A 23,584-nucleotide genomic window follows, 5' to 3' on the forward strand; every position below is an offset into this window, starting at 1 on the left:
CCTTGTACCTTGATAAATAGGACCTTTTCCACACTAACCTCTCCCCCACACCTCCTGCAACCTGTTACACTCCATTCACATCATGAACTTCCCAGTAAAGTGGGCACATTTCCTGCAGGGTTCCTCTGCCCCACCAGCTTCACTGTAGTCTCTGACATACTTCAGCCAAAGTTATGATGAAAGAGCTGGGGGAGGTTTGAGGAAATTCTCCACAACTGGTTCCTGGTTAAATTAGATAAAATGTCACTGGTGGCTCAGTGGGTAGCACTCTTGCCTCTCAATTAGGAGATCATTGGTTCAAGTCTTATTCTAGAGACTTGAGCACATTAACCAAGTTTGAAACTCCAATGCAGCACTGAGGAAGTGCAGCACTGAGGGAGTGCTGCACTGTTGCCATCTTTCCTGATGAGGTGTTTAACTAAGGTTCTGAAGAAGGGCAGGGGTGGTGTCCTGCCCAGTTTCTATCCCATTAACATCACTGAAAAAAACATCACAACGCTGGATGTGGACAAAAGTAGAGTGACTGCATTTCAATTGCTCGTAAAGCGTTTTGGCATGTTATAAGGTCATGAAAGGCACTATATAAAATGCAAGTTCTTTTCAAAAAGTATATATTTGTCACTTTGTTTTGTGAGGGGAGCCTGGTCTCACTGAGAGCTCACAGACTTGTGTTTCCACATTCTTGTTCTTTAACAGGAGCAGTTTAAGCCACAGTGTGCCTTCTGGGATTTGACATTAAACAGTAAGTAAAGGATTATTTATCATTGTCTTACAAGCAAATTCCATCAGGTCAGGAGTAGTATGTCCCAAAGAACCGCAGTAAAAAAAGGTCAAAGTGGTTGTTTTTTTAAATTCATTCATGGGATGTGGGCATCGCTGGCTGGGCCAGCATTTATTGCCCATCCCTAAGTGCCCTTGAGAAGGTGGTGGTGAGCTGCCTTCTTAAACTGCTGCAGTCCGTGTGGTGTAGGTGCACCCATCATGCTGTTAGGGAGGGAGTTCCAGAACAGTTGATACTCCTTCATGCCATGGCCAATTTCAACATTCAATCAGAGATTCTGAACATGAGCCAGTGGAAAATACTGAATAGAAGCTGGAACCTGTAGGGCTTGGTTAGCTCATATGTCTAGATGGTTAAAGAATGATGTGAACAGCACGGGTTTGATTCCTGTACCAGCTGTGGTAGCTCATGGAGCCCTGCCTCCTTGTCTTGTCCCATTCTTGTGGCATGGTGACCTTCAAGATATATATAATCACTTGTGTCTTTGTAATAGTCCCTCAGAAGTGGGGATGTTCGCTAATGATTGCACAATGTTCAGCACCATTCGGATGCCTCAGATACTGAAGCAGTCTGTGTCCAAATGTAGCAAGACCTGGACAATATCCAGGCTTAGGCTGACAAGTGGCGAGTAACATTTGTGCCACACAATGACTACCTCCAACAAGAGAGGATCCAACCATTGCCCCTTGACATTCAATGGCATTACCATCATTCAATCCCCCACTACCAACATCCTGGAGGTTACCATTCAGCAGAAACTGAACTGGACTAGCCATATAAATACTGTGGCTACAAGAGCAGGTCAAGGACTAGGAATCCTGTAGTGAATAACTCACCTCCTGACTCCCAAAGCCTGTTCACCATCAACAATGCACAAGTCAGGAGTGTGATGGAACACTCCCCACTTGCCTGGATGAGTGCAGCTCTAACAACACTCAAGAAGCTTGACACCATCCAGGGCAAAGCAGCCTGCTTGATTGGCATCCCATCCACAAACATTCACTCCCTCCACCACCGACACACAGTAGCAGCAGTGTGTGTAACATCTACAAGATACACTGCAGAAATTCATCAAGGTTCCTTAGGCAGCACCTTCCAAACCCATGACCACTACCATCTAGAAGGACAACAGCAGCCAAAACATGGGAACACCATCACCTGGAAGTTCACCTCTAAGCCACTCACCATTCTGACTTGGAAATATATCTCCATTCCTTCACTGTGACTGGGTCAAAATCCTGGAACTCCCTCCCTAACAGCACTGTGGGTGTACCTACACCACATGGACTGCAGCGGTTCAAGAAGGCAGCTCACTACCACTTTTTCAAGGCCATTTAGGGATTGGCAATAATACTCGCATCCCATAAATGAATTTTTAAAAATGTGCATATGGTCCTTTGGGGACTACGGCCAATTGCTTACATACACAAACAGCGTTAAATCTTGGAGGATATGTGCAGCAGTGTGAATGTATTGAGTTTCCCATACTTTAAAAATGAAGTGTGTAGGGGGAAGCAGCACTTAGTTTTGGATTAGGATTTTAAAAAATCTTTATTTTGGATAAGTGGCTGTGTAATAGAACTACACGGGATCCTTTGGAATTTAGTACATTAAGAAGGAGTAAGAAGGAGTTTGATCCAGAAGGCCAATGCATTGGGAATGAACTACAAGTGGAATATTCCATTCTGAATGGGGTGGGAGTTTACAGCTTTGTGGAATGGTCAAAACCACGCTAGTTCTTTATTGGGGCTGGCACTTGATCTATGTGAGCAGTTGCTTGGCCTCATAATTGGTACCAGCCTGGGAATTTCTGTCAGTGATGTAACAGAAGTATTTTTTAATACGTAAACCTGACATTTTTGTGCCAATGAAGCCATTGAACCGTTTGAAATAGCTAATAGGGAAAGGTATTAAAGGAGCAGAAAGTCATATGGACAAGATCATTTCTAACCTGCCATCTATTGGATCCCAGTGCTGGAATCTGACCAAAAGAGATGGCGTTGGTAGAATGTACTCCTTCTGTTTCCTGAGTTATTTATAAACTGTCAATGTGGATGATTGCCTCACAGTTTAATACTTCATCCCTGCAGATGGCAGTGGTGGCTGGAATATTCAGGGCTGTCATGTCGATTCAGAGTCCTCTGTAAATGAAACCATTTGCCTGTGCGATCACCTCACACACTTCGGAGTCCTGCTGGTAAGATTTCTTTCTGCCAGGAGTTAGGGAAGAGGAACTGAAATCCAACTGGAGCATTAATGTCCGTCAGGGAAGGAACCTGCCACCCTCATCCATGCATCCCGGCCTGCATATGTGACTCCAGTCCCACACTACATGGTTGACTCTTGCCCTATTAAGCCACTGAGTTGAATATAGGAGATTAAGGGGTGATTTATTTGGGATGTTTACTGTGGTTAAAGGGTTAAATGGGGTAGATATAATTATTTCTTCTGGTGAGGGGAGCCCAGAACAAGGGAGCTCAATCTTAGAGCCAGGCTGTTCACTGTTGGTGTCAGGAAGCACATCCTCACACAAAGGGTAGTGGAAATCCGATACCCACCTCTGCGCCACCCCACACCCCGACAACCCCACAAAAAGCTTCTGAGTCAGACTGATAGATTAATGGCCTAGGGTATCGAGGGTCACATGGTAGGCGGAGTGGAGATACAGATAAGTCATAATCTCATTGAGTGGCAAAACAGGCCTGAAGGGCTGAATGGGCTGCTCCTGTTCCTACGTTCTTTCCTGTGTTTATTAAATTAATAATCAAACTGGAGCCACTAGACCCTTCTCCGGGGCATTAATTGTGCTCAAACGAACAAAGTTAAGTTGGGAAATAATAAATACCTTGCGTACGTGTTTGATCGCTCACTTATGTGGTGATTGTTGCCTGGTCAAGTGTTACTCCTGCTCAAAGTTCCTAACGCACGGCCTACATTCTATCCTACAAATGCAGAAAGAAAACTCAGAACAAAGCATTGCTAAGCATATCGGGTTATAATTAACATAGCATTGTTATAATTAACATAGCATTAACATAACATTATAATTAACAAAGCATTGCTAAGCATATCGGGTTATAATTAACATAGCATTGTTATAATTAACATAGCATTAACATAACATTATAATTAACATAGCATTGTTATAATTAACATAGCATTAACATAACATAATTAACATAGCATTGTTACAATTAACATAGCATTAACATAACATTATAATTAACATAACATTGTTAAGCATATCGGGTTATAATTAACATAGCATTGTTATAATTGACATAGCATTAACATAACATTATAATTAACATAGCATTGTTATAATTAACATAGCATTAACATAACATTATAATTAACATAGCATTATTATAATTAACATAGCATTAACATAACATTATAATTAACATAGTATTGTTAAGCATATCGGGTTATAATTTTATTTATTTTTCTTGCAGGACATCTCGGGGACTGCACAACAAATAGATGCCGTTAATACAAAAATTCTAACCTTCATCACTCATATAGGATGCGGTCTCTCCGCCATCTTTTCAGCCACAACACTTTTAACATACGTGGCCTTTGAGTGAGTGAATTTTTAAAAATCCTTTGTCAAAGAGAGCTTGTGCTGCTTCGCTTACCATCTTTGCTGCACAGGTAGCTTTGGACCCAGCAGAGGAAGAGCTAACAGGACTCGGTTGTCGGGAACCAGAGCCACAGATTCCTATCTTTCCCTGTTTGATATCTATCCAGGTCATTGGCCAGGTGCCCTTCTATAAGGTGGGTGGAGAGGGTAGGAAAAATCCAGCAAGACTGGGGATGTGGAGGCCCAGCTCACCTCAACATCGATTAAGGCCTTGTCTCCCACCGAACCAGATTGACAACGAGGCAGGAGCTCATGTTAGTGGCATGTCAATTGTATTATCAAGGTTAAGGGTACACAGGAGAAGGGCATTGATTGATTAAATACCTTAAACACATATAAAAAGAAACACTTGAGGCCTTACATGACCGGTGGGCACGGCTGGGGTTGATACGAACAAGGAGCAGGAGTAGGCCATTCAGCCCCTCGAGCCTGCTCCTCCATTTAATAAGATCGGGGCCGATCTGATAGTAACTTTAAATCTGCATCTCACCCACCCCCGAAAACCTATCACCCCCTTGCTTACCAAGAATCTGTCCACCTCTGCCTTAAAAACATTCAAAAAGACTCTCTTCCTGAAAAGCTGGTGGAAGCAGAGTTCCAAAGATCCATGACCCTCTGAGTGAAAAAATGTTGCCTCGTCTCCATTTTAAATGCGAGACGCCTTATTTTTAAACAGTGACCCCCTAGTACTAGATTCTCTCACAAGAGGAAACATCCTCTCCACATCCACCCTTTCAAAACCCCTCAGCATCTTATATGTTTCAATCAAGTCGCCCCTACTCTTTTAAACAAGTCTAGCCTTTCCTCACAATATGAGTGGAATGCATCATCAACCCCGGAAACGTTATAATGCACACTTAAGGGACGGTTAATTTGTTTTGAACATTCTGCTCAGTATAAGGAAGCACTTCTGGGACATTGGCTGTGTTTAGTAGGTAGGAGGCAGACTTACATCATGCTGCATTCAGTAAGTAAACCAACTACCAAGAAAAGGATTTGTGTCTACATTCATATTTCACCACGTAATCCAATGAACAGCGTAAACACATGGCAGGAGTCCCGTCACGGTGGTGACATCTAATTTATGTTCTACCAGCCTGGAGATTGAAGGTGGAAAGGGAAACTGATCGGAGGCGAAGGGTTCCACAGTAGCTTGGTGTCCTGGGATGAAATGAGTTAGGGCGAGAGACAACATGGTGAATCTCGATTGTGCATCACCAGGGGTCGCCACCATTGTAATGCAGGAAAGAGACGGTGCAGAACAAACTTAAAATGAAACTTTTCCTTCCCCAACCTAGGAAACTGCGACGGGATTATCCATCAAAGATCCTGATGAACCTCAGCACTGCGCTGTTTCTTCTGAACCTCCTGTTCCTGATTGACGGCTGGCTAGCATCGTTCAACATTCCCGGACTGTGTGTTGCAGTGGCAGCATTTCTTCACTTCTTCCTGCTCTCCTCCTTCACCTGGATGGGACTGGAGGCTGTTCACATGTACATAGCCTTGGTGAAGGTCTTTAACACGTACATCAGGAAGTACATGCTCAAATTCTGTATCATTGGATGGGGTAAGTGCGATTGATAAGGGCAATATATGTGATACATTTTCCTTTTGTTTGCATCCATTCCCAGAGCTTAGGTGATGCTGGAAAGATTGCATTTGGTGCCCTAGCTCCTTAGTGCTTTATACCAATGGTTAGTACAACTAAATAGCTCATTGTGACATTTCAGAGACTAGTAAAAGTCAAAAACAGAGAGTCCTAACCACCTTCACCAGGAAATTACAATTTGGGAGCAAGAGTAGGCCATTCGGCCCTTCAAGCCTGCTCCACAGTTCGATAAGACCATGGCTGGTCTGGTTGTGGTCTCAACTCCACTTTCCTGTCTGCTCCCCCCCATAGTTTTTGACTCCCTTGTCTATCAAAAATCTGCCTAACTCAGCTTTGAATAAATTCAATGACCCAGCCTCCATTGCTCTCTGGGGAAGAGAATTCCAAAAACTAAGGACCCTATGGGATAAAAGCATTTCTCCTCCTCTCCATCTTAAAAGGGAGACCTCTCATTCTTAAACGGTGTCCCCTAGTTTTAGTCTCCCCCACACGAGGAAACATCCTGCCGGGGTCAAACCTCTGCAATCTCTTCTGGCCCCAAACCTTCGAAGTATCTGCGCGCCTCTAATTCTGGCCTCTTGTGCATCCTCGATTTTAATCACACCACCATTAGTGGCTGTGCCTTCAGCTGCCTAGGCCCTAAGCTCCCTTTCTATACCTCTCCGTCTCTCTCTACTTCCTTTTCCTCCTTTAAGACCCCAGTTAAAAGGGTCAAGATTTTGATCCTCAGACCTAATGTCCTGAATAGGCATGGTGTCATACCTCGTTTCATAATGCTCCTGTGAGGTACCTTAGGATGTTTCATCACATTAAAGGCTTCATATCATATAAGTTGTTGTTGAGAATGAAAGTATTCTATGAAATGGATAGAGGGTTGCAATGTTTGCTTGGGTTTTAGTTCTATTTTGTGAAGCTATTACACATACCTCACCTACAAGGGTTTCACTAATCTCTATTTTTTCTAGTTGCTTCTTCTGCGTATATTTTCCACAAAGGTTGGAGAATTGTGGTGGCGTGGCATGAGGGGGGTGGTGGTACTGGGGTGGGTAGGGTAATACATTGTTCTTCAAGGGCTCTGTATTATCTGTGCTTTGAACGTTCACAGGTTTACCCGCACTAGTGGTGACGATTGTTCTCGCAATCGACAGGAATTTCTACGGGGTGAAACTGTACGGGGATGAAGCAGACAGTGGAGCCTCTGAATTGTAAGTTATGCAAGTTATGATATCAGCACACTTGGAGGTGGTAAAGAACAAGGGAAATGGACTGGGTGGATGGCACGTTCAAAGAGATGTCACGGGCATGAAGGGCTGAATGGCTTCGTTCTATGTGTTGTAGGGTTCAGTGATTAAGGAAATAATAGCCTGGATTTTCCTCTGAGCTGTGTATTTCATTGAATCGTAAAACCACACAGCGATACAGAGCAGAATCAAACCATTCAGGCCATTAGGTTTGTGTTGGCTCTTTGATCTGTCCATTTTGATCAAACCATTTAACCCCACTCACCTTCCCCTTCCCCATAACGTGGCAACTTTCTCCCCTACAAGTATTTATCCAATTCACTTTTGAAAATTTCTACGGAATCTGATACCACCGCCCTTTCAGGCAGCACATTCCAAATCACATCAACTCGATGTGTAAAGAAATGATTTCCTCATGTCATCTCTGGCTCTTATGTCAAGCATCTTAAATGGTATTTATTATACTACCATTCAACAAGCTTAGTCATCCTTCACCACATGATGGCATTTTATAAAACAAGAACAAGCTAGGAATAATCTATTTCAGACGCATATTGTTGCTATTGTTAATACATTCCACACTCAGGATTACCCAAAGTCCCCAGCCAATGAATTCCTGAGGTGAAATGAATACAGCAACCAGCCTGTGCATAGCAAGATCCCACCAGCCAAAGTGAGGGGAACAACCAGTTAATTTTGATTCTGGTGGCGCTCGATGAAGAAGAATATTGGCCAAGTTACTGGTCAATTCACTACAAAGGCTCATGTCTAGGGTATCGCTTGAATTTTAGATTTCTAATAATGTTTATTGCACTTTTGTTTACCCCAAAGCACTGATTGTGCTCCCCCTGCCCCACCCTCACCCGCCAATATGAATAGAAGCTTACTGCATTCTTTAAGAGGCATCTCCTAAATGGTAGATCTGAAAAAATACATTATTGCTGATTGGAGGAGGAGGTGGGTTTGGAAGGGGGAGGGGGGGAAGTCATTTTGAGAGTTCATATGTCCATCATCGAGAACAGCTGAAAGGACAGATACATTCTCAACAACTGCTACCACTGCACTTTGCTCTGCAAAATAGCACAGAGAGAACGAGGGCTAAACCATGTCTGGCATGATCCACACTAATGTATGCTACTGTTATCCCATTTCAGGGCATTATCATGTGTCATGGTAAAATGCCCATTGATGGTTCACTCTGTTACTCATGTTATGCCTGAATGCTGCGGACTTGCTTTGTTTTTAGAATAATACCTTAAAGTAAAAGGCAGAGGAGTTCAACTGAAGCTGCTATAATTTTAATTATTGATATCACAGTCTAAGTTCAACAGCAAAGTTTACCAGTGCCATAGTTAATATGCTTTCCTCGATAACTAATTGGCTGGGTCAATGGTCAATAGTCCTCTTTCAATCAATGGATGGCAGGGCCAATTCTAATCTTAATTACTTAATTTCCTTTCCATAGCTGCTGGATCAATCATCACATCGTGTTCTATGTCACCTGCGTGAGCTATTTTGTGATCGTCTTCCTGATGAATGTAGCCATGTTTATCGTGGTCTTAATGCAGATCTGTGGAAGGAATGGGAAGAAGAGCAACCGCAATCTGAGGGAGGAGATCCTGCGGAACCTGCGAAGTGTCATCAGCTTAACATTCCTACTGGGGATGACCTGGGGCTTTGCGTTCTTTGCCTGGGGTCCAGTGAATTTGGCTTTCATGTACCTGTTTGCAATCTTCAACTCTTTGCAAGGTATTCTCATTCTGTTCCCCATTGTGTTCTCCGTGGCAATGCCTCAGCCAATCAGGGTTGACTTGCCAACCAATCAGCACCCTTTTTCTCCTGTAATATAAATTGTTGTGAGCTTTTGAAATTAGGCATTCTTGTGTTGGTTCTAATGAGTACAAGATGAAAAGCTTCAACAACATGTCTCTCTTTTCAGCAATATTCAGGTTCTGTACTACCAAGCGACTATACTCGTTCTATTTTCATCCATCCACCCACATATCACCCATTCATCTATCATCACCTTCCATATCCCCCTTCATCCAAATATAGTACATGGCATGATCTTGGACAGTGCACATGAGCAGAGAGACCTTGGTGCCCATGTACACAATCCTGAAAGATGGCAGGACAAGAGATAAAGTAAAAACAAACTGGGTCACTTGGGAGCAGGAGTAGGCAATTCAGCCCCTCGAGCCTGCCCCGTCATTCAATATGATCGTGGCTGATCTCATTTCGGCCTCAACTCCAATTTCCCGCCCTCCCCCAATAACCTTTCAACCTGTAACTAATTAAAAATCTGTCTATCTCCTCCTCAAATTTATTCAGTGTCCCGGCATCCACTGCACTCTGAGGTAGTGAATTCCACAGATTCACGACCCTTTGAGAAAAGTAATTCCTCCTCATCTCTGATTTAAATCTACCACCCCTTAGCCTAAAACTATGGCCCCTCATTCTAGAATGCCCCACAAGGGGAAACATCCACCCCACATCTACTTTGTCTCTCTCCTTTAGCATCTTAGATACCTCAATTAGATCTCCTCTCATCCTTCTAAATTCTAGCGAGTACAGGCCTAAACTGCTCAATTTCTGCTCATAAGACAAGCCCCATATCTCTGGAATCAATCTAATGAACCTCCCCTGAACCGCCTCCAATGCAACTACATCCTTCCTCAAGTAAGGGGACCAAAACTGTGCCTAGTACTCCAGGTGCGGTCTCACCAATGCCTTGTATAGTTGCAAGAACACTTCCCTATTTTTATACTCTATTCCTTTAGCAATAAATGCCAAAATTCCATTTTCCTTCCTTATTACCTGCTGTACCTGCATACTAGCTTTCAGCGATTCATGCTCGAGGACACCCAGATCCCTCTGCACTGAAGCATTCTGAAGTTTCTCTCCATTTAAATAATAAGTCGCCTTTTTATTCTTCTGACCAAAATGGATCACCTCTCACTTATCCATGTTAAACTCTATCTGCCAAATTTTGGCCCATTCACCTAACCTGTCCAAATCCATTTGTAAATTTCTTATTTCTTCATTGCAACTAACTTTCCCAGAACTTTATAAATCACTGATTGGACCTGAGCTGGAGCTTAGTAGACAATTCTGGGCATCACACTTTAGGAAGGATGTAAAGGCTTCAGAAAGGGTACAGAGGAGGTCTAGCAAAGGATGTTAGCAGGGATGAGGGACCTCAGCTTTGAGGAGAGGTTGGAAAAACTTGGACTGGTCTCCTCAGAACAGAGAAGGTTAAGTGGTGACTTAATAGAGGTTTTCAAGATGATGAGAGGTTTTGATAGAGTAGAGAGAGAAAAACTATTCATTCTGGCAATTGGGCCAATAACCAGATATCATGGATTTAAAATCATTGGGTAAAGACCTAGAGGACAGTTGAGGGGAAGTGTTTTCACTCAGAGTTGTCCAGGTCTGAAGCACTCTACCTGAAAATGTGATGGCAAGTGATTCCGTGAATAATTTTAAAAGGTAGTTGGACAGGTGTTTGAGGGTGAGGGACTTACAGGATTACAGACAGAATATGGGACAAAGCAGATTGCTCATCCAAAGAGCTAGCACGGGTACAATGGGCAGAATGGCTTCCTTCTGGGCTGTAAGTTTCTATGATTCCATAATTTAAATCCATTTCCATCCATATGCATCTCAATCTCTATCCATAACTTATAGAGCATCTTACATGCAATGGGACATTCTCCAAGCACCTTGTGAAGTGTGGAGTGTACACTGAGCAGGAGGAATGAGGTGATCGGACACAGACTAAGGAATTAGGTTATGAGGAGCCACTTGAAGGTGGACAGGAAGAGATTCAGAAAGAGAATTCCAGAGTGAAGGAATGTGGTAGGAAAGGAGGATGAGGAGTATACCAGAGCTGGCGGTGCCAGTTGGGATATAGAGGAATTGTGGAGTATTTTATCTATTGAATCCAAAAAGCAGATTCATAGAATCTCAGAGAAGGAACCATTCAGCCCATGGTATCTGTTCTGCCCCTTTGAGAGAGTTGCTCAATTTAGTCCCATATTCCAGCTTTTTTCTTGTAACTCTGCAAATCCGTTCTCTTCAAATGCGTATAAAATTACCTCCTGGAAGATGCCATGGAATCTGATTTCACCACGCTTCAGGTAGTGCACTCTAGATCTTGGTAACCCTTATTTCCCCTCTAGTTCACCTGCCAAATATTTTAAACCCAGTGACCATCTGGCTACCAAAAACATTTGTCAGAGGAAGCAGTTTGTCCCTGCTTGCTCTATCAAAACCCCTCATTATTTTGAATACCTGTATCAGGTCTCCTCTTAACCCATTGTGCTGTCAGGGGAACAATCTCTCCTTCTCTGATCTCTCCACAGCATTGGAACCTTTCATCCGTTGAACCCAACTTGTGTAAATTGGCAATGGCATTCTACGTGGACTTCTATAGCTCAAGGACCCTGACATGCTCACTCGGGCTCAAGCTCAGTATTCGCTGCTATAACCGAGACTTTCTTTTTAAATACAGGCTTCTTTGTGTTTGTATTCCACTGCGCTCTGAAAGAAAACGTGCAGAAGCAATGGAGGCGATATCTTTGCTGTGGCAGATTTCGGCTACCAGAAAATTCAGGTAGGATCCAGATCAGCTTCCATTTAAGCCTCGCAAAAGATTGAAATGTGGAAACATGGAAAGATTTGCGACAAAGGAGGCCATTTGGCCCATCATGTCTTTGCTGGCCAAGAAAGAGCTGCCAGTCTAATCCCACCTTCCAGCTGTAGGTTCCAAGCACTTTTTAAAAAATATGATGAGGGTTTCTGCCTCTATAGAAACTATGGAAAGATTTGCAATATATGCTGATGGCTTCAGGAAGGAAACATGCTATTTGGCCCTAGTACTCCAGTTACCCTAAAAGGCGGTACATGGATGCCTTCAAAGGTTCTCTGAGTGGACAGACATCCCAATGTGGAACTGAACCTTCCAGGCCAGAAATGGTTCAGCTTCAGGCCCCAGCCTGAGATACGTTTGCTACTCTGTTACTGGCACCAAAAACATGCTTGGTGTCCCTGAAACAAAAACGAAAAATGCTGGAAAAGCTCAGCAGGTCTGACAGCATCTGTGGAGAGAAAGACAGAGTTAACGTTTAGAGTCTGTGTGACTCTTCTGGTGTCCCTGGACTATGAAGTGGATGTTTTTGGTGCCAGTAACAGAGTAGCAAACGTATCGCAGGTTGGGGCCTGAAGCTGAACCATTTCTGGCCTGGAAGGTTCAGTTTCACATTGGGATGTCTGTCCACTCAGAGAACCTTTGAAGGCATCCATGTACTGCCTTTTAGGGTAACTGGAGTACTAGGCCAAATAACATGTTTCCTTCCTGAAGCCATCAGCATATATTGCAAATCTTTCCATGGTTTCTACAGAGACAGAAACCCTCATCATATTTTTTATGTGCGGGAAGAAGTGGGGGAAGAAATCAGCTCCAATTTCTCCTCCTGATTTTTATCTGGACATTCCTGTTGGAAAGGGCTTGACTGTAAGCAAGAATGAGTTCACATTTGGTCACCATGATCTCTAAGGTCAACCCTTTCTCTCTATCATCATGATTGAGGAACAAATGTTTCGTGTGAGATATTGGAATGAAGCCAGGGTTAATCTCTTGCCAGTGACATTGTTAAGGTTGAGAGAAACCGGTGATGGGTATTAATTGTCTCTGAGCACATATATAAAAAGGGGAAACCTGGGACACTGGGTTGAGCGGGAGGAGAGCTTGAGACTGAACAAGTCAATAAACTCTCTAAGTAAAGAAAAGCTCTGTCTTGGTTTAGGCTTCAGCAACTGGCTTGGGCCCTGTTAACAGCCAGTGTCCTTGGGACTGGACCCCAGTATCAGTTGTCACCTTAAGGTGCAGAAAGGAGAGGGATGGAAGATGGAAAAGATCCTAACATGATCCCGTGCCGTCTGCATCCAAATATTGTTGCTATACCCTTCAAAATGATCACCAAATGTGGTTACCAACTCTCCAGCTTTGCCCTTTGTGTCACCAGGAATTAAAAGACTAATCTTTAATCTTAAGAGCAAACCCGGGGGAAAAATCATAGGGGCATTAGAAAAATGTGAGAGGTTTTACTTCATTGCCTTTGAACAATTTATAAAAATGGGATGGGATTAAAGGGTTGTTTGACTGGCAGTGAAGTACAATCCAATTGTGTCATGAAGAGCCTATTTGCTTTCCAATTGGTGTGGGTAGACTGTGCGTTGTGAGCATTGGACATGTCGAGCATCCAATGAACACAGAACAGGGCAGCTGAAGGTCATGTGACAAAACCTCCAGGAATATATCCAACCGGAGTTAACAACACTCTCATCCAAGGTGTCCAAGGAGTTGACTGAAAGATCTGTATATGTGTAATGGAGAGAAAATACACGAGTTCATTGAGGAAAAACATTTTTGGAGATAATTTCTTTCCTGAGAATTGACAGGGATTAAACTAAACTCTGTTCCCCGGTGCGAACTCATTTGACTCATGTAGTTATTTAGTTATTTTTAGCTGCATTTCCAAGAGTCTGCCATAACGGTGATTTATGATGTTTCAATTCTAGACTGGAGCCGAACAATCACAAACAACACCAAGAAAGTGAGCTCCGAAAACCTGGGCAAATCGCTCTCGTCCAGTTCCATAGGCTCGAACTCCACCAGCTGGACCAGTAAATTCAAGTCTGGTTCCAACATCTTTAAAAGCAACAGTAAGGGTGAGAAATTTGAGGCCCCTTGCACGACCCTCAGTTTTACAAACCAATCTGTGCCTATTCACCATTTCTGTGTCTCTTTTTTATTTTAAAAATTGCAAGTTCCCAATACATCTCTCTTTCATATTTCACCCCATGTTTGGCCTGATTTTACAGTCAGTGGTGAAGTAAAGCTGCTCACTGCTGACCTTAGAGAAAGCTGCCAACACAGATCTAGAGATCTCTGTGGTGTGGATTTCCCCATTCCCAATCGTGGTTTAAATTTGGCACTAAGTCAAGGCAATCTCCCAGGTGTCCAGCAGCAATGATGTCAACAGACAGAGTAAACAGCCAACCACTTTGATGTATTCTCACAGACAGGCAACCAGGAAGTTCAAAGCACTGATTAACCTACACTCTTAACTTAAATTTTCACAGTGAAATAAATGATATTATGACTGGACCAGTCTCACACCTGGTCCACTGACCCAACTGAGAAGTAACGGAGTTTTTCTTTCATTGCAAATCTCCTCTCGCTAGGAAGCATTCTTCCTCCGCTCACCAAGAACAGGACTCCTGTGTCTGACAGATGAACAACTGATTGCTTCAGCTTGTTTGAGAAAAGGTTCAAAATGGGCTGCACTTGTCTCCTGAAGTGCATGAAAGACTACAATAAAAGCTCAGAAAGTTACATCTTAAAAAGAGCATCACACCTACCCCTGGTGTAGATGTAAGCACCATTGTTCCACAGGCCCCAAAATAATGAAAGTCTATTTGCAACGCTGAGCCTTCAAACGATGTAAAGGGCAAAATTACATGTGTGCTGTTATGGAGCTCTGATTAACAAATATTGATATGTTTTTGGAACAGGATGATGTCTTCTGAGAGTTTGTTCATACGCAGAGATGGGCTCCTTTTACCAGGTAACGCATGCTGGGGCAGAGATGGTGGTAGCCACATGTTGGAGTGACGATCAACCCTGTGTGTTTAGGTGCAGGCGACTGCACACCACACACATGCTGTGGTCAAGATGCAGAAGGGAGGCGCATCTCTTCGGTATCCATTACACCATTGGCTGAGGCTTGATGCTTTTGCTTGACGCGGCTTGTCTGCACCAGAAGAACGTCTTCTCTCCAGCACGGTGGGATGATGTGTCTGTGTTTTGTATTTGACCCCTTTCTGTGCCTGAGCATTGCGTCGTTCTCCCGCAGCATGCCTAACAGTTTGAATTGGGTGGGGTGCTCGTTGAGCGAGACTGACTGTCGTCCGCAACTCTGCAGGGTTCTGTGCACGTGACAGCTGCCTTCTCTGACTTTTCCTCCACCTGATAAGCTTCACTTCCTCTTGCACAATGGGAGCTCCTTTTCTCCTTGGTATCATTGTTCCTGAGACTGTTCCCTCACCTATATCTTGGAGGTCTCACTGGCTTGTCCTTTCAAGGCTTTTTGATGGTGACGTGTTGGTGGTCACTGCATGAACCATGGTCTGATGCAAGAGGTTTGTCATTCTACTTTATGCCAGAATCGTTGTTTGTGGATCTAATACTTATAAAGAAGATTGTGTCTTTCTGTTGTGCACCATCCAGCCTTTACAAGACACCACATCCTAATGCACATTTTCAGAAGTCAATTGGATCTATTTTCTTTCAGAAAATAACATGCTACGACACAGCATATCGTTAAGAATATGGGAGCTTCTGATTTCCAGGGGCAGATGTACCCCAGAACTACCTCCCTCCCCACCCCAGGAAGTTCAAGCTTCCCATGGGCAATTACCCTGCACTGGGAACCATCTGATCCTGCAATTTAAACCAGAGACTTCGGATGATTCCAACTCCCTAGCTCCTGGGTAACTATACTGGTGACCCCCTGCAACCCCACTCCCTTCCCCCAGTGGATGCCCCAACTAACCTCCATCCTGCCTGACTACCAGCGACTCACACGACTACACCCCACCCACGTGAATGACCACCCAACCCCCCCCGACCCATCCTGCCCCTCCCGCCGACCCATCCTGCCCCTCCCCCCGACCCATCCTATCCCCACCCACCCATTCCTAACCCCACTCCATCCCACCCACTTACCTTACACCCTTACATACTTACCTTCTCCCTGGCTTCTCAAAGCGGCTAGGACCTTTAAACTTAACTGGTTTACAGCAGCTAGTGGTATAAAAAAGGGGGTGTGGCCTCCCCTGCCCCCCCCAAGAGTTGGGGGGTGGGGCGGGGGGGGGGGGGGGGTAGGGGGGGTGGGGGGGTGTTGTTGCAAATTCCTTAGCCCAAGTTGGAAGGTTGGGTGAGAAATGTGCAGCTCCCGACTAAGGTAAGGAACAGAGAGGAATGGCAATCCAACTGTGACTGGTGTTCCTCGGAAGTTCCAGCCCGATGTAGAATAGGAGCAGGAGTGGACCATTCGGCCCATCTAGCCCTGCTCCACCATTCAGCGTAATCATGGCTGATCTTCTATCTCAATCCCACTTTCCTGCCCATTCCCCGTATTCCTTGACTCCCTGAGCGATCAAAAACCTGTCCATCTCCGTCTTGACTATACTCAGCAATGGAGCATCCACAACCCTCATTTGATACATGACAGTGGTGAGTGAGGGAGGAACAGGTATTTTGGACCTATGGTTCCCAAAGCCGTCCACCACTGGGGGCTTTTGCCTTATATTTGGCTCTGTTCTAGACTCATTGATAGAGATTGATTGCAATGATTGGACACAGATTCCATTCTGGTTGTATATGTGACTGCTTGGATTGGAGAGGTATGATCAAGAGGAAGCTTGGACTCTTTTGACCAGCAGTTTGCATGAAATCCCACATTCAGCTTTTCTTAAATTGATTGGAAGCTTTGAGCTGGAGAATAAAACACTTTTCTACCTATGTACCAGTAGCAACATTAAACATTTATAAGGGGCTGAAATATAAGTTAGATACTTAGCAGAGCCCCCTCTCCTCTGACCCAACATGAAGCAACAGGGTGACTTCCATTTCCCTGACCAGCCATACCCACAGCTGCTGTTGTCCCTAGATTATGGGCAGTTTGAGCTGTAGACTTGTGCCCATTGGCAGCAAGATAGTTGGTGCTACCCCTAGTCTCAGTTCGCTGTCAAATAGACGAGACTTTGCTATGACAATCCACCCTTCAGATTCAGACACAGGTTCCGCAGGTCAAGGTACTATTTTCTAAACAGACGTACTAGACAGAATCATGCCTTTGGGAATTCCAGTTTGAATTATGATTCATTCGCATTAAATGCTGCAGAATCAATTGATTATCTGAACTGAATCTTTGCTTCCAACTCACTTAGTCTCAATATTTTGAGTACATCTGTATGTTATCAGCTAACCACACATTCCATTGGTCTATTATTCAACCCATTTGAGCTCGCTGACTTACATTGGCTCCCAGTACTGGAAAACACTCTGATTTCAAGATTCTCATCCTGGTTTTCAAATCCCACCATGTCCCCACCCTCCCTATCTCTGTAACTTATAGCCCGCAGAGATCTCTGTACACCTCTAGTTCTGGCCTCTTGAACATCCCCGTTGCAATTGCTCCGCCACGGGTGGCCGTGATCTTCAGCTGAATAGGCCCCAGGCTCTGAATTTCCCTCCCTAAACCCCCTTGCCTCTGTCCCTCAATTTCCCCCTTTAAGACACGCCTTCAAACCTACCCATTTGCCAAGATTTTTGCCCCCTGCCCTTATATGGCCTTATGTGGATCTGTGTCAAATTTCATTGGATAATGGTCCTTTGAAACACCTGGGGACATTTTGCTACGTTAAAGTTGCTACATGAATGCGAGTGTTGTTGTTGTCAACTTGTCCACATTTCACAGCAAAAAAGACAACATGTAAGTTGCTGTCGTTCCAGAGGCTGGGTGGTGAGTTTAATCTGAGGGTCACCACACCTCAGGTGAAGGGGTGAGGTTGAGCCTTCATGGGAATTAAATCCATACAGTTGGCATCATTCTGTATCACAAACCATCCCTCCAGCCCACTGAGCTAACCAACCCCCAGGATTATATAGAATATATGGCACAGAAACAGACCATTTGGTCCAACCTGTCCATGCAGTTGGTTATGCTCCACTCGAGCCTACCAATCGCTGTAGATACAGGGGTCCTGAGGGGTTTGCAGACAGTAACAGCATTACTTGATTTTTTTTCCCCCTCTAGTGGGGGATATGGAGGAGACTGGGGCTTATGTTGCATTCCAAACTGATCATGATTGTTCTGGAACATAGCAACCGAGGAGGCCATTCAGCGCATAGGGTATTCCATCATTCAACTGGATCATGGCTGATCACCATCCTAATCCCCATTTCCCTGCCTTTGCTCCATATCCCTTGATACATTGACCTGATAAAACCTATTAGCCCCCCAGACTTGAAAGTTTCCCCCCAGCTCCCACAGCCTTTTGGCAAGAGAGTTCCAGATTCCTGCTACCCTTTGTGTCAAAATGTGCTTCCTATTTCATTCCTGAATGATTTTAAGGTTGTGACACTTGTATTCTGGGCTCTCTCTTTGGGACAAAGCCAGGATGGAGAGGCCTGAAGATCAAACTAAATCGAACACTGTTGAAATGAGGCCTTTGCTGTACAAAATTGGTTCCAATGGTGCTCAGTTTCGACTCATAAAACTACAGTGTCAATGTGTTAAAATAAAACCCATGTTTCTTAAAAGGGGTCAACATGCAGAGGCAAGGGTGCAGTCAGGGACAGAATAATCTGCCAGGGACTCTGGCAATCAGAGAGGGGTACGAGCAGGAGTGAGTTTCATGGGCTGATGCCCTGGACCTTCCCATGAGAACATAAGAAATAGGATCAGGAGTAGGCCAATCAACCCCTCGAGCCTACTCCGCTGTTCAAAAAGGTCATGTTTGATCTGATTGTGGCCTTAATCCACTTTCCTGCCTGTCTCCCCCATCACCCTTGACACCCTTGTCAATCAAAAATCTGTCTAACTCAGGCTTGAATATATTCAATGACCCAACCTGCTCGTTGGGGGAGAGAATTCCAAAGAATAACGACCCTCAGAGAAGAAATTCCTCATTTCTGTCTTAAACGGTAGACCCCTTATTTTGAAACAGTGCCCCCACCCCCCCGCCCCCCAACCGGTTCTAGATTTCCCCATGAGGGGAAACATCCCAGCATCCCATAATTCAGAAACTAGTCTCGGTAATAGTGACCATAACAACTGTCATTAATCGTTGTGAAAACCAATATGGTTCATTAACAAGGAAATCTGCCCTCCTTGCCTGGTCTGGCCATGGGGCAGACTCTTAACTGCCTCCTTCAGAGCCCTAGCAGCCTCTCAGTCCGAGAGCACTTAGGGGCGGTCAACAAATGCTGGTCTTGCCAGCGACGTCCATATCCCATGAAAAAATTTTAAAAATGTTTTTCTTCAACAATGTACAGTTAGGGTTCTTTAGGCCTATTGACTTTCTCCTGTTCCCATACATGCTCTTGTGGCCACATTATTTTTATGCCCAATTTAGTCTGGTGTTGACCGTGTCCTGTTTCTTTCCCACACCAGGCGGCCTTTTTGCGGCCGTGGCATCCTCGAAATTTGACCATCTGGATGTCCATCGGGAACCTGTCATTCCTGTCCACAAGGCCCTGGGCAAGGCCACAAGTTACTACCCAACCCACTCGGACAACTTCTACAAGAACATCATGATGTCCGACAATTTCAGCCACAGCACCAAATTCTAATGTGCTACACGCACCAAAAGACAAATAAAAAGCGATGAGGAAAGTTCTGGAAAGATGCCTTCAGGAGCTCTGCGGACATGTGTGCCACCTGATTATGGAGAATGGGTCACGACACAGGAAGGGTGGAGGGAGGACTGGAGGGGGGAGATTGTGGTGACAAGTGAGTTGAAGTTATTTGGGAGTGAATTAAGGGTGGTTATTTAATAAAGGGTTTGGATGGATGACTTTAAAAATGGCCAGGGTGCTGGACAACTGGCTTATGGATATCACCTAAACTCTGGAAGTTAAACAATGATCTTTTACACCCTCTCTACCTGGTACTTTTTAATGAAGCAATTGCTACAGATCAGCTCAGCTATTGTTTTCCATTCCGACACAGCTGGGTCATGTTGTGAATGATACCCTGACATTTCACCTTTGGACTCCCTCCAGGTTCGAATGCAGCTCCAACCACACCCTTTACCCCTCCCCAACCCAGTTGTCCTGTCTATTAGGGGCCCATCCGAAACCAGATTGTCAGGCCATCTGCTGGGTTGTGGGCCCACAGTGAAACTTGCCTGCGGTTAGATCTCATCTTACCCTCTACCCTTGGAGAGGCTACGGGATGGAGGAGGTTGCAGTAATGCTCAGCAGGGAGCGCTTTCCCCAGATTGGTGGCTGAGACACACTGTGGTGAGGTGGGTGAGGTTTGGGGGGGAGGTGTTGTTGGGGGGGGGGACACTTCACCCCATTGCCCCCTCTTCTCTGGGATCACTTGATGCAGGCTCCAGAGGCCCCAAGATAGGAAGGAACACCTCACCTTGATGGGTACAAAGAAATCGCCGGTATAGGAATAATTAAGCTGAAGTCAAGAATTTGCGGAAGGAAGATAATGAGATAACTGTGGCCTAGTTCGTACAATTCCCCTGAATTTACAGCAGGAGAACCAGGCCACTTGGCCCAGCTGATCTCTGCCAGTGTTTATGCCCCATATGGGCCTCCCTGTCCTCCTACTTCATTCAACCCATCGACTCAAGGAATCGTGTTACATGTCTTATAGCCTAAAGCGAAATGGGATTAGCGCTGGGGACATATTACAGGCATTTCATCAGCTAACAAGGTCTCCCCGTCACCCGGTGCAGTTGGTTTTTATAACATGGGTAAGGGTTCAGTTGCGAGGTGGTGCTAAGTGTGAGCTGGTTGTAATTATATCAAGAGAATTGGTGAGAGGCGACCTTTCGGGACGTGGGGAGATGCTGTTGGTTCATTGACGGTGTAAAGATTTGCCTCTCCTCAGGGGTGTGGACTGACCAGATTTAAACCTCGCTGATCCCTGGCTTTAGCCACCAGACTCACCTGGATGACAGCTGAAGTGCGCTATAGAAATAGCGTTCCAGCTATTTCAGCAGGAGCAAGTTGGCTCGATACAAGGCCGGGCATGGGACCTTTAGTAGAGCCACCTGGCATTTTCCTTCCGGTACTAGCCCCTACGCTGCACCTGACCTGTCAAAGCAGGAGGTTGCAATCATAATATCGGCTCCTCCGATGTGAAGCACTTTCTTCAATTGACCCCAATTACCAGTTCAAGCAGAAAGGAACATCTTATTGTTATCATGATCACCCCAATTTCACTGTGACTCCATTTCAGCTGGAGAGATACTTTAGATCCATGACTAATATTTGCAAACGGATTTATAATAAAATGTTTACAAATATTCTAGTATGTTCATCTGTGCCTTTTCCCTTTGCAAATGTTGATTGTATGTTTCCAGCATTTTCCTCATGTAATGACTTGCAGTACCACCAGTGACCTGACAGCGGCAATGACATATATTCGGACTCAGCGGTGCCACCAGCGCTACCTTCAGAAATCGCATGGTACTGCAGTCAACAACAACAAAACTTAGCCCATTGTGGTTGGAAAGCCAAGGTGAAAGGGCAAGGTTCACTGCTGGACAACACCACGGCTATCCCAAAAGCAGGAGAGTAGACAAGGTCAAACAAGACCAGGTGACCACCAAGCTTCGGTCTTACAAACCTGCAGATTTTAGCAGGGTGCAAGTGGCCTTAAAGATAGAAACAGAAAATGCTGGAAACACTCAGCAGGTCTGTGGAGAGAGATACAGTTATAGTTTTGGTCAATGACCTTTTGTCAGGTCTTCAGGCAGATTTTAAGATGTTTTGAGGACCTGGGAAAGAATGAGGAAGATTTAAAACCTTTACACACTTGATTTCATTGACTTGTGTGTGTGTGCATGCGTGTGAGTGATTTCTGTGCATGGGAGGGGTGGATTGCAAAATTAAGGGCCTCTACAATAAAGAGGTGTCATTTAGTGGTTCGATTGCATTGCCTGTGGTGTGAGACACCATCATCAGTTCCAACTGTTGTAAGTCTTGTATCCACAGGGCACAAGTGAAAAGTTATTGAAGCTAAAGGTGGGGATACTATTTATTGACTGAATTGCAATATTGTCTTCAGTGGTTGGACAAGGTATAAATCAGTGTTTGATCTTTGTTCCATACTTGTAAAAATTGTTGAATGGGGAATATTTATGAGCAGATATTTAGGGCAGACTCTTGTGGCACATGATATTAAATAGCTGCTCCTAGCCTCTCTCTTCTCAATAGTTTGTCAAGTGTGGGGTGGGAACAAACGCATCCATGATAATTAATGATTGCAGAGTTATCATCAACTGTTGCAATACTGCAGCATCATGAGGGTCCATGCACACCCCCTTTCAGAAAGGGACAAACAGCGTACCTTCAGTGTGTGGATGGGTCCATTACAACTGCCAGGTCTGGTGCACAGCAGCAATTAAAGTGCCTCACCCTTCCCCACAATCCTTTCCTGGTGGCAAGAAAAAACATTTTTTGTTCCATATAAGATAATATTTAAAAGGGATGTTTGAAAAAGGTGAGATTTGACCCTGCCCCCCCCCCACCCCCCACACCACCTCAACAAAAAGGGTCAATGTTCTTTTCAGTAATCTAGACTTGTTGCAAATATTAACTTGACAATCACTGCATTAGCTGCATGTTCTGCTAAGTTCAGGCATTGCACCTTTACTACTGTGTAGTACAGCCTGTATAAGTCTTTTATATGATGTTCTTGTGCTATTTTACTATGTGACTCCCTCTGCCCTTACCCACTCTTCCTCCATTGTCATCTGTTGACCTGCTGCTGATTGTTAATCTAGTCACTTCTGTAAATATTTATTTATTGCAGTCTTTGTCAATGTTGTTGACTAGTTGCTGTGCCAGTCTTAAGTGTCAATGTATTTTTAATTCAGTGAAACCATTTGAAATTGTTCCAATTTTTACTTGTTATTGTACAAAGCAAATAAAGGCTTTAGTCATGCAAAATGTGACATTCCTGACTGGGTGGCTGGGGGTGGGGAAGGGAAGATGGACTCTTGGAATGGGTTAGGTGTGGGGAAGGTGCCTGGGCGAGTTAAGTGGGAACACCAGCAGTCTGATAGGTGACTGTGCCTTAAAGGATTGAGGAGCGGACAGATTTGAGGTCTGACTGATCAACCTACATTTACTAGCCTGTCAGTGAGAATGTGGTAATTGTTTGTGGCTTGCTAGTGGAGCTCTAGAGGGATTTAAGTGTCAGGGTAACTAGGAATGAGCAGTAAGTACTGGTGTGCTATTGTTACTCACGTTGCGAGTACCAATTACACAAAAGGTCCTGAAATATGCAATACAGCTGCTTTCACAGAATCACAGTGCAGAAGAGGCCCTTCGGCCCATTGAGTCTGCACCGACACATGAGAAACACCTGACCTACCTACCTAATCCCATTTACCAGCACTTGGCCCATAGCCTTGAATGTTATGATGTGCCAAGTGCTCATCCAGGTACTTTTTAAAGGATGTGAGGCAACCCGCCTCCACCACCCTCCCAG

At 44.5% G+C, this 23,584-nt stretch overlaps 1 protein-coding gene across 15 annotated transcripts in view; it reads left to right on the top strand.

Annotated features, from left to right (window-relative positions):
• The window catches only part of adgrg6 (adhesion G protein-coupled receptor G6), a 277,537-nt gene extending 254,913 nt beyond the window's left edge, over positions 1-22,624 (top strand). For 14 of the 15 annotated variants that reach the window (XM_041180994.1, XM_041180979.1, XM_041181012.1 and 11 more), the window contains 9 exons: positions 697-742; positions 2,872-2,978; positions 4,237-4,364; positions 5,723-5,991; positions 7,139-7,238; positions 8,740-9,023; positions 11,788-11,889; positions 13,857-14,006; positions 19,520-22,624. In XM_041180994.1, coding sequence (XP_041036928.1) covers positions 697-742; positions 2,872-2,978; positions 4,237-4,364; positions 5,723-5,991; positions 7,139-7,238; positions 8,740-9,023; positions 11,788-11,889; positions 13,857-14,006; positions 19,520-19,698 — 1,365 coding nt within the window. In that variant the 3' untranslated portion in view covers positions 19,699-22,624. Of the gene's footprint in view, positions 1-696; positions 743-2,871; positions 2,979-4,236; positions 4,365-5,722; positions 5,992-7,138; positions 7,239-8,739; positions 9,024-11,787; positions 11,890-13,856; positions 14,007-14,852; positions 14,906-19,519 lie in introns of all 15 variants that reach the window. The other variant, XM_041181032.1, reaches the window with a different exon arrangement.
• The last annotated feature ends 960 nt before the right edge of the window (positions 22,625-23,584 follow it).

The sequence above is a fragment of the Carcharodon carcharias genome, chromosome 2, assembly GCF_017639515.1.
Source record: "Carcharodon carcharias isolate sCarCar2 chromosome 2, sCarCar2.pri, whole genome shotgun sequence".
Lineage (NCBI taxonomy): Eukaryota > Metazoa > Chordata > Chondrichthyes > Lamniformes > Lamnidae > Carcharodon > Carcharodon carcharias.